General features: G+C 31.2%; 1 protein-coding gene across 12 annotated transcripts in view; it reads right to left on the minus strand.

Annotated features, from left to right (window-relative positions):
• The window catches only part of LOC111637882 (THAP domain-containing protein 5-like), an 87,710-nt gene that overhangs the window by 4,344 nt on the left and 65,759 nt on the right, over positions 1–17,607 (minus strand). For 9 of the 12 annotated variants that reach the window (XM_023383479.1, XM_023383478.1, XM_023383477.1 and 6 more), the window contains 2 exons: positions 4,542–4,740; positions 449–606 (listed from right to left, as the gene is read on the minus strand). In XM_023383479.1, the coding sequence (XP_023239247.1) occupies positions 449–606; positions 4,542–4,740 (357 nt within the window). Of the gene's footprint in view, positions 1–448; positions 607–4,541; positions 4,741–16,008; positions 16,137–16,225; positions 16,570–17,607 lie in introns of those variants that run through there. The other 3 variants (XM_023383489.1, XM_023383488.1, XM_023383485.1) reach the window with 2 other exon arrangements.

Consider the following 17,607-nt stretch of genomic DNA (forward strand, 5'->3'; position numbering starts at 1 on the left):
TGTTCTAACTTCTGTGAAAGGAAGTAGCATCTGTTATCTGCCTTTTCCCACGTTTAAAACATTATTTTCTCACCAAAAATGAAATAATATTTTATGACAAAATATTAACATTATTAATAAAATTATTTTAGACCCAGGAGCCTTTCAGGTCTCACAACACTAATTCCAGCAATAAAATGAACAAATAAACTTTAATGCTCGAACATTTTTGGCTGAGCATTAAAATTCATTCTTTCAAAAAATAGAACTGTTGTTTTGTGTTTCGTACATTCCTGATGAGGGCCTCTGATAGACAGCCGAAAACATTCAAGCATTAAAGTTTATTTGTTCATTTTATTGCAATTAGCATTTAGGTGACAAATTTAGTATATTGTTCCAGTTTGTGTGCCATTATTTTGTCTGCTTCACAGATGATATAAGACAAAGAAAACTTTATCATTACACTTACATTACTGTTTTGTTCCTTTTCAGCAGAATTAAATCTCTCTCTCTCTTCAATCATTTCACTCGTATCCTTAAACTTTAAGTCTTGAACAATCTTGGAATTATTATTGTAGGCCGCAGGCTCAGATTCTTCCTTGACATTAAGCGCATGATTGTGAAGATCTATTATGCAATATTAAGAAAATGTTAGCATTTTATTCTGTAATGCAATATGCTAAATATATAGTAAAATATGAATTTTTCTTATTGTAAGCTCTTAAAAGGGTAAATGACAACTAGAAATTATTATAGGAGAATAAATCAATATTAACTGAAAAATGAATTTGAGATTAAGACAGAGTAAAAAACTGTGGTTGGAGGTTGTATTACCGTCACCCAGAGTAGACAATAATATAGCGATCCAAACATTTCTCTGCACAGAAAGGGAACGCCAAAAATGATATAAGACTCATTCCTGGAGCTTATCTGTGCCTTTCTATGTAACAACTATAGTAGACTACATATACAGCATTCAAAAATATATTACAGTGTAATCATAAATTCCATCTGCAGGTAAAAACAGGAGGAGTCTCCGGGAATGAAGTAATGACATGGAAAGACCATACATCAAAAGAGTTAAAGTAACTTATGACAAGGCTCAGCCAAGCTATGTTTTAACATGCTTTTGCAGAGGGACTTTACGACCACACTGTATATTCTAAATAAAATAGATGTTATATACTTAACTATTTGTTAAATTATACAATAAAGCTTTTACATAGAACAGTATAATATTTCCTAACAAAATAAAGCTTGGTTTTATAGCAGTATGTTGTGCACATACTGTTTTCCAAATTACAGTTATAAATTTGAAGACTGCATATAAATTTCAACTATACATAGAAACATTATTTACTAGAACCGGCATCACATAGTAAACCATTCATTTTAAAGATAAAAAAACTTGTATTAATAGAAACAATACTGTTCTAAAGACTAGTTATTATCTTACATTCAAAACAAAAGTATTTCAAAAATTGTTTATCTGAAAATAAATATAATACAAAAACTTTAGAATTTATTTTATTCCATTTGTATTTACTATAGATCTCTGTTCTATAACCTAATTGCAAATGGAAAATATATGAATCAGCAGTCCTATTTCCCATACATTCAATATCTGACTAAAATTACATTCCTGGAAATGCTTGGCATGGAGATAGGCAACAATAAAATATATTTAAATATGATATTTCATACTGTCATCTCAGAAAATTTATACTAATCATAGAAGCCAAACTGTAAAATAACCTCTTTAATACCTTAATTCTCCAGTACAAAACAAATAATGTTTTCAATCTAATACTAAGATCTTTATCACGTCAATTCACATTCCAATACTTGGAATGCAAATTGATCAATGACATATTACAAAACTAAGATAAAAAGTATTTAAAAATAAATAATATCCAAATTAATGTCGAACATGAAGAAGCTAATAACAGGCATGTAAGACAGCCAAAAAGTGTTCTATAAACGAGAGGCTGCTTTCATAATGAGAGATGTGAACAAGAAAACATGCTACGGAAGTTTTGAAACAATATATGAATATGCAAAACACGACAATAATATCACCCTTTTTAAAAGCTGATAAGAGCAAAACTTTCGTATTGCTATAAAAGCATACAACACACTAATGGACAAACACATCATTGACACAGAAAGTGATCCAGTTGAAGACGGATACATTGATAAGCTACAGACAAGAGTTATCAGATTTACTCAGCCTGTTCTTGCTAATAGGTTAAATTTGGGCATGGCTGTGGCCCCATCCCCAGATATACCAAGATTATTCACTTTTGATAAAATACATAAACTGGATTTAACTTGAAACCGGTGGTTGACAAATCAGGATCCCCTACTCACTTGTTAAAAAATTCAATACATGACATGCTTGCTGCCAATTTAAAGAATTATAAAAAAACTGAATAATTCTACACAACTGGTCGAAACATATCCATATAACTAGTAATGGCTCATATAACAGTTTTTGACTTTGTTGCTTTATACCCATCTGTCGAACTACAACCATGCTTCTGTGTTCTCGGGGATTGGTTGTTACAGAAATCAAAAGATCCTGTATACCACAATGTCCTAGAACTGGCACATTTATTGTGTTACTCCTCTTTTTCCTGTTTAACAACAACGCTTATGTGGAAAAGAGAGGAGTTCCTATGGAAAGCCCCCTTCGGGTGATCTTTGAGAAATGGTAGCTCACCTTTTAAAGACGAATGTTTTAAAGTTATTCCTTCTGAAGATAACCACATACAAAAGGTATGTAGATGATATAATGATTATCTGGAAAAACAAGCTTCAAATTGCAGTGTAACAAGCTCGAATAACTTCTTGCAGTGTATGAATGATAATCCATATGGGCTCACACTCCAGTTAGATCAGGCAAGTAATACCCAGGGTCATTTTTTAGATCTCAGTATTCATGCTAAAAATAAACATATATACACTAATGTCTACTATAATCCAAGTCACATTGTGGTTTATCCTGGGTTTACTTTGCAGACCCACTCATGTATAAAATAACTGCTTTCAGAGCCCTTACAATTAGAGCTTTTACACACTGCACTTATTTAGACGAACGAAACATTAAAAGAACTGAAACATTTAGAACAAATTGCTACATTTCATGGTTATGAAAAAGGATTGATTTGCAATTTAGCCAGGGCTTACACAAATGAACAATAAGTTTTCCCATAACCATATAATAGCCATATATATATCTGTTATAGACATCGTAACACACTCCAACAACTCTATGTGCATCTTAGTAGATTTTGACCATGATATGAACTTGTAATACAAGGAAGTAGCTGCTAAAAGAGAGGCCGGTATGGTATACAGACATAATCCCATGGTTTACAAACTACTTTGCAATGGAAAAAATGCAGTCAACAAGGAGAGGTACAAAGGTATACAAAGTTCCCCATAAGGGATGACAGATTCAATAAAGATCTTGAATAGATAGGATCTATTAAACAATCCCTATGTAAACGTCTAGCTGAACTTAGATATAAGATTACTAACAAGAAACATACCACAGTCCTTGCAATATATGCAACAGATAATGATGTACAGTAGATGCTAATCTCCACAATGCCATCATCATTAAAAGAGCCAACAAATTGGAATACATTAGAACACTGGAAGCACAATTCACAAGCAAAAGAGATATTCATTAACTTCAAGGAAGAAAAGAGCATGTCATATGCATGGCAAAGCTTTTATGTGAAATGTGATGTGACGTTTGATGCAAGTATGATGTGAAGTGATACTGTACTCAACTATCCCTTTTAACCTCACCTGTGTTATTCCCGATATATATTGAGGTCGTGACCTTTGACCCGCAGGGTTAAATCCAATATATCTCATTACAGTATTGGAATGTTTTTGATACTAATGTCTCTATGCATCATAATTTTTATATTAAAACGAGCTTTTGAAATATATAATTTTTTTTTGTTTTTATATTTTGCAATATATTTATTTTGTTTGTGCAAATTAAGAAAAGTAATTTTTAATGATACAGAGTAGCCAGAACTATTATTTTAAAAAAATTTTCGTTAGCTTAACATTGACAAAAATTCAACCTGGCAGCCACACACAACAGAAAAATTTCAACATGGGATAGGTTAATGAATGTCTTTATGTATCACATAATTCATATATGATATACATAATTTTCACAATTATAAAAAGGTTGTTTGTATTAAATGGTTACAATCCATTCCTTTTTGTACTATGTTGTTGTATTGTCCACACTGAATCGTTACGTCACATTAACACCATTTATTCTGTTTAGCAATAAATAATTAATGTAAAATAATTTTATTTGTATGTTTACTATATAGGCATGAAATTTCACACTATTTTTAAATATTTTTCTTCTTACTTTTGTAATATGTCATTGTTCAATTTGCATTTTAAATATTGGAACGTTAATTGACTTGATAAAGATCTTAGTATTAGATTGAAAATGTTAGTCAGTTTTGTTTTGTACTGGAGAATTAAGGTATTATTGAAAAAAGAAAAACATTCACAAATACCTGAAGATGCTGATGATTTCTGGAAAGAAAGTCTCCGAGCGTAGGCATGATCCAAATCGACAGACTTGGAAGAAGGATTTTCTTTCCACGTGTACTCTCTAGGTTTCTTTTGTTTTGTGTGAGGAAAGAGAGTTGGTATTGCATTCGGTTTTAATTTATTGGGAATTTTCTTTTCAAACTGATCAGCATCAAAATGTGCCTAAACAAGAAGAAGAAAAATTAGAATGTCTATAAAACATATTTAGAACAAAAATGTTATATAATCAATAATTACAAAGTGTAATATTTAATTTTTTCTTTATAATATCATTGACTTTCTTTAACATAGTAAGTGTAGGAAGTTGACCACAGTGGCTGGCTCTGCAAAATAGCTTGTTTAGTAACAGAGTTATCATATGGCAACTGGGACAAAAAACAAAGAGTTCAAAATTTTGTTCATAAACCGAATTTGTTCAAAAAGTAAGGCACTCAAAACCAGAAGTCTGACTATTTTCTTCACAAAATAATTATACTTTAAGCTGTTCTATATAGTCAAAAACATTTAATGATTAAAACAGCTGTAAAAATAGTTTATTTTTTATATAAAATTATAGAACAAATTGAAATATAATATGTACCAAGATAAGTACCAATAATTATAGAAGTAAAAATAACTATCATTATGTAAATTCTCAGTAGACAGATAATTAAGTTCTGTAAATTAGGAAGTCAAAACAAAATAAAATACCGTAAATACAATTACATAAATTCATATAATTGAGCTTATTTACTGACCAAATTAATCAAATTGCCCTTAAGAACATACGCGTCAATGATGACAAAAGGAAATATTTTTAAACTAAGCACAAATGCATGAAACATCTTCAATGTTCAGTTCATTGTCATCATCTGCATGCTTGTTTTTAATGGACAATATATATATTTTATGATAAAGTCAATAGTAATAGCTGCTTTATGATAAAAAAAAACCCCCATAATATATAGTAAATTAATTTAAAGATGATAAAGACAAAAATTACAGACCTAACATCTTAACAAAGATTAATAGTTGGGTTAACAAGAATGTCGTAACAAGAATGATTAATAGTTGGGTTCTGAGCTCAGATTTGATGTTCCATGGCCAGCAAATGTAGATAGAGCCTGACTACTACAAGCATCTGGAATGAAACTATCTCTTATACACCTATATATATATATATATATAGGATGTATAAGAAAAATGATAAAGATTGTGGTAATTTTGAAAACCCAAAATAAATTTGACACTACGTAAGAATAATGTAAATTTAAATTATAAAAATGACTGATTTTTGGCATAAAAAAAAATAAACAATAGAACTGTATCTGAGGTAATGTGGACCGCAATACCTTGGATAATCGAAAACACTGATAAAATGGGTGGCCATGACAGTTTTGGATTAAAAATTACAAATATAGATATATTTTTATACTTTAGTGAATATAATCGTGTATAATAATCACAATTTTTACATCGTTTATTATACAGTAACACATGTACAATAGTTTTAATTAAAATGTGTATTATAGTAGTTACATTTTAATAAGAATGTTTTGTCTCACAACAAAGTTAAATGATAAAAGTTAATAGAAACAAATAATTTTGTAATACCTGTTTATTGTTTATAACTTTTCTTACATTGTAATTCATAAAAGAAAGTAGTGTATTTACTTACAGGTTTGCCTCGGATAATAGGAAACCTCGATTAATCGGGTTCTACCTTAATAACAAAATTTCTTTTTGAAGCACCACCATTCATAGTTATTTAGAGCATTACCTGTTAGTAAACATCTAATTCTTGGTGGACTACTGACTTTTACAAATATAACAATTTTGTATCACATCTAGTCAAATATAACACAACCAAAAGAATATTTTCATTCTTTACAATAGTACAATTAGTGACAGAAAGCTGGCACAAATGGTACTGCACCTGCCACAGCTGCGAGTCATCTGCATTTACTTGTTTGTAATCTGATGTACAAAGATGTACAAGTGTATCTTTATGATATACATGTACGGTAAAATTCATTTATTCAAATTAATTGGAACTTCTAGCCATCTGGATAATTAAATTTTTGCTTAAAATAGTCGTTTTTTTTTTTCTATCCAACACCCATTAACTAAATTCATATATAAGAAAGTACAAATAAAATATTAAATGTGAAAACAAATTCACAAATGATGACCTAACTATAAAAAGTGAATTTTATTGTGATATTAGATTGTTATAAATTGGTTAATCTGGCTTAATCAAAATTATCAAACTGTACACTGTGTTTTAAAATAACATTTTCATTTGTAAATTATTTATCATCAAATATATGTAATAAATTATATAATCCTATATAATTTATTACATGTATAATAATACATGTAATAAATTATATAATCAAATAAATCTGAAATTTTGAAGAATAAGAAGTCTGTAGCAATTTTTTGGTATTAAAATTTATGAATTCTTGAAGGTGCTGAAATTTAATCTAAAAATCTTCAGTACAACATTATTTTTGAGAAACTTTCCAATTAATATTTTCTGTAACGCAAAAATATTTATTAAAACTGTACATATTCTTAAAAAATTTAGCATTTTTGTTTAAACACACACACACACCTGTGCATGCACATACACAATTAATTTATAAATATGGCAAAAGCAAAAGTTATAATGAAATATTCAAGTTATGTTTCGCCCTATAATTTTTCTCATTTTCTGAATCATTATATTTAGATACTTCTATGCTATATTGTTTATGTCCTGAATTACAAAGTATGGTGGCACAGCTCCAAGCTTTAAATATCTTGTAAAACTTAAGAGGATTGTGATCACCTGATTGAAAACAAAAGCTACATGCCTCAGAAATGTTGTGTGGTTGCCATAAACATGCATTTTCACCTTAAATCACAATTTTATATTATTAATGTATAAAAATTACACAAAGAAATTTTAATAATAATAATGTTAAAGCAAAAAATTTCTTTGAATTCATTTTCTTAGATTTCAGTTTTTATTCCTAATCATATTCAATTGTATTTAAAATTTTATATATTTCTGACACACACAGTCAGCGAGCGCTTACTACATTAACAACTGCTACATATAAATTTAAGCATATTACGAAGTACAAATCTACATTTTATTCTACACATTTTTTCAAACTTATTTTAAAGTAAGGAATCTCGCAAAAAAACCAATCAACTAACACCTGTCAAAATAACTCGCCAAACAAAGACTTATTCTAATGTAAGCCACCAATGTAATGTAGTTCATTCTATACTTATAGTTAAAGAAATATATACCATTTAGCTTATTTAAAGATAATAGTATAAAAAAAATTTAATAAAATAGTACAATAATGTATCTATTGACAGCTCTATAATATAACTTCAAGGAATGCTGCAAGGAAATCATATAAATGGCAGATTTCAAGTTTAAATGAATATCTATTTTATTAGAGGATTCTGTATAAGGATGATTGCAGTTTAATGGCAAGAAATGATTGTATTTTCTGAAAATGCAAAAAAATACGTAACAAAACAAGCCCTAAATATGGTATGGAAGGTTGCATAAACACTAAATTTTTTTTGGTATACAAAGTTATGGAAGGAAGGGCAATCTTATAACAACATATATAGAAAATCTGTTATGCATGAAAATACAAGATATTTCACTTACCTAGAAAATATTTATTAAGCATCTAACAATGAACAACAGATTACAGCACAATGGACAGTTATTTCAATTAATTAGTAAAATTTAAAATACTATAACCAACACATTCAAATCCAAATTATACTATGATCTGTTAAGATTATTATTTATATACCTTTGTTATTAAACTTTTTCCAATTTATATTAATAAATGTAATGAAGAAAGTAATTTAAACTCCTGCACCTGTATTTCATTTAGTTTGTTCTGCAGAAAATCTTATCAGTTCAAGTGTCAGTTCATAAATTTTCTGTTTAGAATGATACAAAGTACATTTTCAGTTAACTAGAAATATATAAATAAAGATTTAATTTCTTTTTTTTTTTTTTTTGATAAAACTCATTTGGAATGAAATTGATATATTTTTGTGCTAGAGTTAAAACAATTTATTTTCATTTTGTTAGTTTAGATCAGGGATCCCATGACCCACTGCACCCTAAATTTTTAGGTACATTTTTATTTATTTTCGTAAAGTATGTTGTAAACTGGATGCACTTTGATGTAATGACGTAATTGGCACTAGAAACCTGTACTACCCTACATGCATAATATACTGTTGTGAACAATTCATTTCATGCATGAAAAACATCAAAACTGCCAAAAGAGATAAATTGAGTAATACCCATTTAACTGACATTTTTAGAATTAAGGACTAGTGCCATAAAAGTAGATATTGACAATATCATAAAAGGAAGGCAATGTCAAAAATTGCATTGAATTTATTTTTATTTTGTGTGAGTATAATTTTTCTTTATCATCAATAATACAGTATTTTTTGTAAGTACAGCAGGTGATTGGTTAATGAACAGTTCAGACTAAGAACAAATCATATAAAAATCTTTTGTGAAAGTGTTTGTTATGTTCAGACACCTCACAGAACAAACACAAGAAGCGACGTAAAATAATGAATACCGATTGGTCTTCCCTTGTCTTCAGGTAACAATTCGAAACTTTTAGGAGCACGGGAGACATTGACTCGACACTCAACCCAGTACAGTCGACCCCCCTATAACATGGGCTCCTATAGTTCAGATTCCTATATCACGGCAAAGAAATTGCGGTAGTATTTGTATAAACATGCTAAAAAACTTGTATAATTTGGTAAAACGTCATCGCTGACTCGTGTTGTGACAGGATTTGTCGAACCTAGACCAACAGCGGATATTGTACAAACCATTGAGTTTAAACAAGCAGTGGTACTACTAAAAACCATTTATTATTTAACATCCATAAAGACTATATTTATATTAATAATGTCTCCACAGTTCAGTGAATTTTTTGCAAAAAAAAAAATAATTTATCAGGAAGCACGTGAGCACCATTCGATGACAAGCTCCATGACGAAAACAAGCTTAAGCAATGGCGTAGCCGGACAGTGCACACTCGGTAAGTAATCCTACAATCTTTTGTTTATAGCATAGTTTATATGGATTATTCCCAAAAAATTATACATATTTTGGAAATTTTGAGTCGAATTAGTCTAGAATCAATTAATTTTATAGAAGAAACCTTTCAAACAGCCGTAGTCTGTAAACTGCATATGTGCCAGGCTGTGATTGGCTGGACTCATAGAAAATGGATTCATAAAAACTGGAACGTATCTACCATGTTATGGGGGAGGTCGACTGTATATACTGATTGGTTAGTATTCCTCCGAATTCTGAAACTCTCCCTTGTAATTCCAGCCTTTTATTTTTCTGACAAACAATTCTTTTATAGTATTCACGAGATTGTTGGGCGGGCACTCATTAAGTTTTGCATCGTTTTTATTTTCAAAACGTGAGAATATAATAGCAAAGTAGATAGTGGGCAGAAGATGTCTGACCTTGCTGGGCAGTATGGCTTGAACAGGTCTACAGTAGGCCGCAGTTCAATCTTATCAAAGAAAGATACAGTATAATCAAGAAGATCAAGCAGCTAAAGGACTAACAAAAATCATATCTGAGAAATAAAGAACATTTTAGAGCTCATAACGGAACCTGAAACTTATCTGACAGAAGAACATCAACTACTCTTGAATGAAGAACACTAAGAATCTTGGTGAGATGTTTTCTTCTGAAAAAGAAGATTAATGCCGACATCTGCTATTAAAGATCTTTTGAAGAAATGGGAGGATGTCAAAACAATGATCATCCAAGTGGCATCCAAACCAGGTTGAGGGTAATAGGCTTGGGGATCTCTGCAATTACAATGCTATTAATTACTTCTGAAAAATCCCAAAGAAGAGAGAAAAGCAATTGACATTACAGATTCTTTAACCCCCACAAACAGAAAAAACATGACTAATAAAAATGCAAGACTGTGTATATATGTATTTTTATTATTACATAGAAATAAACATAGTAAGAAAGTATATACTTTTTATTTTTTGGAGTTTCCAAAACCCATTAATCAAATTCCCATAAACACATGATAAATCAAATCAATAATTGGTTAATGAACAATTTGGAAAGCGAACAGACTTAGAACAAATTATGTTTGTTAACCAATCACCCACTGTATATATTTGTTATTAAAATTTAATATTCACATTTTGAACTTTTTAAAAGCATATATTTATATAAAGTGAAGTACTTTTGTGGCCTGCTGAATATATGTAAATTTCTAATTTGGCCCATTAGGAAAAAAGGTTGGACAACCCTGGTTTCGATAATTGTTTATAATGGAATTGTGTCATACTTTGTTAAAAGGGGGTTGGCAATTATTGTCCAAGAGACATTGCCCATAATTTACTTGAAATAAAATAAATAAAGTCCGAGAAATAACTTCACAACAAATTAGACTAAGTTGAATGAGGATTTTATAAATAGTCATTCTCTACTATCTAAAGCAGTGGTGCCTGAAGGTGTGGCCCACAGAACATGTTAATTTGCCTCTTTAACATATTTGACACATCGCTTACAACTGATAGAAAAAAGCCTATTTTTGGCGTATACAAAACATGCAAAATATTTGAGACCTGCCTACCTACTACAATATGTGCGATTTGGCCTACCAATCAAAAAGTTTAATCACTACCAACACACAGTTTAAATATACTCAAGTCTTTAATGAAAAGTCAAATGAAACTAAAAATATTTTAATTTTTATACAAGACAATTGACAACTTTATGAAATGTTTTTATCTTTACCAACACACAGAAATTCTAAAGTAATCGTTTAAGTGAATTATTATTATTCTATACATATAATATAATACTTTATAAAAGACATTAATTGGCAATTTTCATGTCCTTCATATTTTCTTGTAATATCCTTCAAAATTTGTTAAATATATCCTTAAAATTAAATGCACACATACATCACATACTTAAATGTAATACATCATTAATTAATAAAAAATAAAAATTGTATTTTTACATTAAAAACAAAAGTATTAAGAAATACTTCATAATTAAGGAAATACATTTATATATATTTCCTTAATTATGAAGGAAAATTCACGAGGACAAATTATCAATTTATAATTATTTTTATTTTCACAAACCTGTTTGGTATGTGTTTGTTTTAAGAAAACCATAAATCTGATTACCTTCATTGTTTACCTTGAACTATTTCAAAAATATATTCCTTAGAATTATTATTTTTAGTAATTCCACATTTCTAAAATCTATTAAAACAAGTTTTAATGCTAAATAAATGCATGCAACTTAGGTTATTTGCGCATATAAATGCACAGTACTTACAAAGAATCAAAGTGCCAGAAATCCATTATCTTTTCGATTCAGTTTTATTAGGAAAGCAATGAAAACAAACTTTATTGTGCCCCAATGGGGAGTTACAGTAAATTACACAACAATAGATCACTTTTGACAAGAAAATACAATGATAAACGCTGCTTCCTATGGCATGATGTTTTTTACCTGTTATTACACAAAATCAAGGTCTACAAACACAAGGTTAAGACACCAATGTTCCTTATGCAGCTGCAAAGTTTGATTTATTAGTTTCATGGCCAAAGCACAGCTTCCATGCTTTGTACATGCAGTAAACTGCAATTTCTTCAAGTTAAAGCCACAGAATTCCTTATATAATTCCAAATAAAGTATTTTTTATTCAGAGACTATTCTGACATTTACTTCAAAGCTTTAACTGAATAGATTTCAAAATTAAAGCTAAGTAAATACTTTGTATAATATAGTACAAGGATAAATTTATATCTATTTACTTTATAATACTCACATGCATTTTTACGTTACACAAGCAATATCAGAGTAAACATTTTTATAAAGTAAAATTAGATAAAGCTAAAAGAATACCTAATACATAAAGTTTGTGAGATTAAGTAAATTTTCAAAAGTGTTTACAAGAAATAATAAAGTTCCTAATGAGGGAAGATATAATCCATATAAACTAAAATTATTTTTATAGTGAATTAAATAAATATACATTTTAAAAATTTATTGAACCAACAGATAGAAATATCAACTTTATTTATTCTGTTGTTTATTTTATAATAAAATCATTATTAAACAATGTATGTAATTTCTACTATATCCTATCATTCTCGAGTATTATGAAATATTAATTTAAATGATCGAGAGTTTAAAATTTAAAATAATTGAAATTAGAAGTATTTTTTCAGTTCACCAAACACATTAAACAAAATAAATTTGTTAGAATAAGTTGCATATGTTATACAATCTGTCAGAAAACTAAAACTTTACCAGAGTCTTTGGACTGGAACTGATCCAAGAACCACATTTTAATGTTGTAATTTAAACACGGTTAATTAAAACAACTTATAAAATGTTTACAGTTATACATTATTAAAGTGTTCCAAGTCATGTATCCAAGTATGATCAAAAGTTACAAACCCTGGAACACTTGAAATATTGTGCACTAAAACTAAAGAGGAATGTATTAATAATGAAGAAAATGCAACATTTTCCCTAGCTGCAATCTTTAATCAACAATTCCCTGATGAATGGCAACATTAATGACTATCCTAAAAACAACTGATCAAATATGCTGTGGCAGTTGCCATCATGATGCTTGACCACCATTCCCAATCTATGTAACGTCAGACTGAGGCTAACCTCACTCTTCTGGTTGATGTGCTCTTGCTTGGTCGTGTCTTCACCTCACACCTCAAACATGGTCTAGAGGTTGACAGATAGTTGTAAATTTTGTATATAGATGCAGAAATAAATATAGGTAGCCCTCAGTTTATGCCGATTCACAATAACGCCGCTGCGCAATTCACTGTATCGCAGTGTAATTCCCCGATTTTCCCTATGCCAGACTGATTTTCATTTCAGTGTTGATGTATTTACTAAGCTGAGACATTGTACATTTGTTAAAACAAAGATTTTTATTGAATATATTTATTTTTTCTGTTTAATATTATTGGGTACATTTGATTTAAATTAATATTAAAATACTAAACGTTTAGGTTTCCACGAGTCAAGTTATTAAACTTAATAGTCCAATAAATGTCCGAATCCAGAGTGCCAATGAATGAGAACAGTTCATATCTCGTATCAGTTCATTCAGGAAAACACCTTATGATGCAGTAGCACTTCCAGCGATCACAAATTATCGTTAGTGAGACGAAATCTACTTCTCATTGGCCAGATGATATCTAACTCTCCTTAGCGAGTCAAAACCAACTTCAATTTTTCCACACAAACTGACCTTATATATGTGCTACGGTGGCCGGCGAATCAGCTTCTCTGCTCGTCTATAGCTCTATTTCGGGTTAGCGTATCCTTTCAACTATGGAAAGTTTGACAGATGAACTTTGAGAGTTAGACAATGATTGGGAGCGAAGTGCAAATGTAAACAGGAACATCATATCCATACGACCATATTCTGAAATTATTAATGAAAGAAAACAAAAATCAAAAGAATTACAAATGGATACTTTTTTCTGAAAAATGTAAGAGATCCGATACTTTGAAATATCATTTGTTTTTCTTAAGATTTTTTAATAAAAACATTTCATTTAGTTTATCATAAAATACATTTTAAAAAATTAAATTTATAATACATGTATTTTGTATTATATTGTATTAATAAACAAAATTATTTGCTTATTTTTTACTTATGTAGAACCTAACTCTATACTTCACTGTAAATATGGGTTCATTTTATGCAGATTCGATTTGCGCCGGTTTTTGTAGGAACAAAACGCGGCCTAAACCGAGGGCTACCTGTACTCAGCAACTGCCCAGGAAACATATTGTCCTGTCTGAATAGTTTATCCATCACAATGACACTGTCTGGATGTGACAGATTGATCCCAAAAAGAGGCATGCCATAGTAGGCGCCTCAATGCATATGTTCTATAACATTAAACACACATTTGCTCTGGTTATGTTTGATATATCCATTTTATTTACTTTCACATATTTCCATGTATTTTTTAAATTTTATGTACAATTTTTATGTCATTTCCTTGATTGCATTCTAATTTCTAAAAGACATCTGATTTAGATAGAACATTGTAATTTAGAACACACTGGTTTTTGTTTGAATACTTGATGCAGGTCCCTAAACATGGCCAAAAGATATTAAGTTTAGAAATAGAATGTAGTAAGCAAACGATATTAGCCATTGTAGTACAAGGATAGATTATTTAGAAATCAAAGCCTAAAATTTCAGTGAAAATTAATAGATACAGTAATACCCCAAACTTACGCGATAGGTGGGACCGAGCGATAACCGCATAAGTTGGGATATAATTTTGCAATTTGTGTAAAATCTAAGTCGGATGTATGTAAGCTAATAAATGTTCTTGTTAATCTTATTTCGTCTATTGATTCGTTCACGGTTACAAGAAATCACCACATAGAGTCTCTCAAGTCTCCGTAGATATAACAAACACAGAAATAAATAACACAAATAAATTGTAGCTATGTGTCGATTCCACGCGACACATCCAAACATGTAAGCTGAACAATAGTGTGGGGGGAGCGAGTAATCAAGAGTTGCATGGTGCTCAAACAAAAGACGAATCGACAAGATCTGAAAATCGCATAACTCCGGGTTCGCGTAAGTCAAGGTATAACTATACAGTATAAAGATATCATTTATGAGATGCAGTTTTTTTTTTTAAGTTAAGATTTTAAATATGTACAATACATGACTAGGTTATACTTACAAACTGAGAAGCAAATAAACCATCAGTTTTTTACTGTTCAGTTTAGGTTTATTTGTTTACTGCAACGCAACACATGGGCAATCAACACATTACTGTAAACATTTAGCGGTTAATGTCCAGAGTCATAGACTGTCATGGCGGCTCTTCCTGTTTTAGCCTCGAAACCAAACCCGCTTTCGAGACGACGTGTCACGTGACAACGCGAGCGAACGGCGGCGGCTGCTACGCCGGCGGCTCACCGCTGATTCCAGCAAACAAAAGGAAACAGTGGGGACGCACGTTCTAACCTAACCTAACCTATTCTAATAAATTACCACAATTATTACCGATTAAATTATTAGAATAGGTTAGGTTAGGTTAGAACGTGCGTCCCCACTGTTTCCTTTTCTTTTTGCGGAATCAGAGATGAGCCGCAATGAGTCTACGTATATGGACGTTAACCCGCGCGTCGGTTTTCCCCGTTTATCGCGGCGCAGCAGCCGCCGCCGTATGCTCGCGTCGTCACGTGACACGTCGTCTCCAAAGCGGTCCGGTTTCGAGGCTAAAACAGGAAGAGCCGCCATGACAGTCCACTACTCTGGACATTAACCCATTTAGCAAATTTATATTTTCAACATTACTTTATCGACTAACCTCACACAGCTTGGAATTCTCGTCCGATTCCCACTTCTCTCTTCCGGCCTTGTCAACGGGAAAATGGAACAAACTCACGCCTTTTTCTGACGAATTTTCGCAATTCGGCGCCGAACACCAAACCATTTCTTAAAAAAATAGATAACAAGTCTAGCTAATTGATGTCAATGTAAAAAAGAAAACAGCCAAATTCGCTCTAAAAACACCGCAAACGAACCAAATTGGCGACTGGCATTATGCATCCTGGCACGTGTCTCGGCCTGTGTTCAAAGATCCCGCGTTTCTTTATGCAGCGCTCGAGAAGCACTTTGCAGCGAACAAACTGGTTTCTAATTGGCCAACACTGCTCGTGACGTCATTTCGCTACACTCTCGCTGTATAGAGAAACGCGGGGATACGATCGAAGTGTCACGAATCCGGTTTTTTCGACTCTGTTTTACCAGGAAAACTACGAAAACAAACTTTATCGCGTCCCTAGACGAAGATTTACACAAAGTTAGGGTACGTTCGGAAAGTCAAACGAGTTAAACGCGTTAGTAACGAATCGTTCGAATAGTAGTAGTCTCGCTCAGTGCTGCGGTGATGACGTTTCGAACGAAACTCTAACGAAGTTCACGAAGGAAGGAGTTACGTAGTTTACTCCGTTAAGAAAATGGCGCCCGACGATATCGATGTTTCTAAATCTACTCGAGTGTTTAAATTGTGAATTAAAAGATGAAATGATTGAAGTAACTGTCCAGCCGAAGCAATCTAAGAAAAATATTTCGGATAAGGCTGTACTAGCAACATTTGTATCTTCGATTTTAGAAACAGCTATTTAGTTCTAAACGAGTCGTTCGAAAAGTCTAACGAAATAAGAATAACGATGACATCATTCTCGTTTAACTCGTTCGACTTTACGAACGTGCCCTTAAGACTGTTTTCGACAAGAAAATACGACGATAGACACCGCTTTCGACGGAGCAATGCCTCTATTTCTATTGTTTACTGGAAACGTGCTTGACTTCAGTAAAAATGCGACCTCTAGTGGTAGAAAACGGAAGCAAAACCGAAAGGCCTTATTTACTGGTACTGATAACACAAATTGGGTAATTGACAAATTAAAAAATGTTCTCCCGCTAATCTGTATATTTTCAATATAATTCAGGTGTGACGATGCATCTGGGATACAGCAAAAACACGTAACTTGTAATCAAGTATGTTACCTCGGTGTAATTAATTTTATCTATATCTATATCTATATCTATACTAATATATAAAGAGGTAATGTTTGTATGTAAGTTTCGTTGCAGCAGGTAATCTCCGAAACTACTCATCCGATTTCAAAAATTCTTTCACCAATATTTAGAATGGAACCTCAGGGTGGACATAGGCTGTATATTATTCCGATAAAAATTGATATAAATTAAAATATATAATCTAGGTTACGGCTTTTATGTCCAACAGATGGCGCTACGAGTACGACGCCCTAAGTTTGCTTTTCTGTGAGGCATTGCCTTCCTGTGAAAATGAACTAAAGCAGATCATCTTCTATCTATCTATATAAATAAAAATGTAATGTTTGTTTGTTCCTACCGATTCCTTTGAAATTTTGACACA

This window comes from Centruroides sculpturatus, unplaced genomic scaffold, assembly GCF_000671375.1.
Source record: "Centruroides sculpturatus isolate CEXI.00-Female unplaced genomic scaffold, Cexi_2.0 scaffold1088, whole genome shotgun sequence".
NCBI lineage: Eukaryota > Metazoa > Arthropoda > Arachnida > Scorpiones > Buthidae > Centruroides > Centruroides sculpturatus.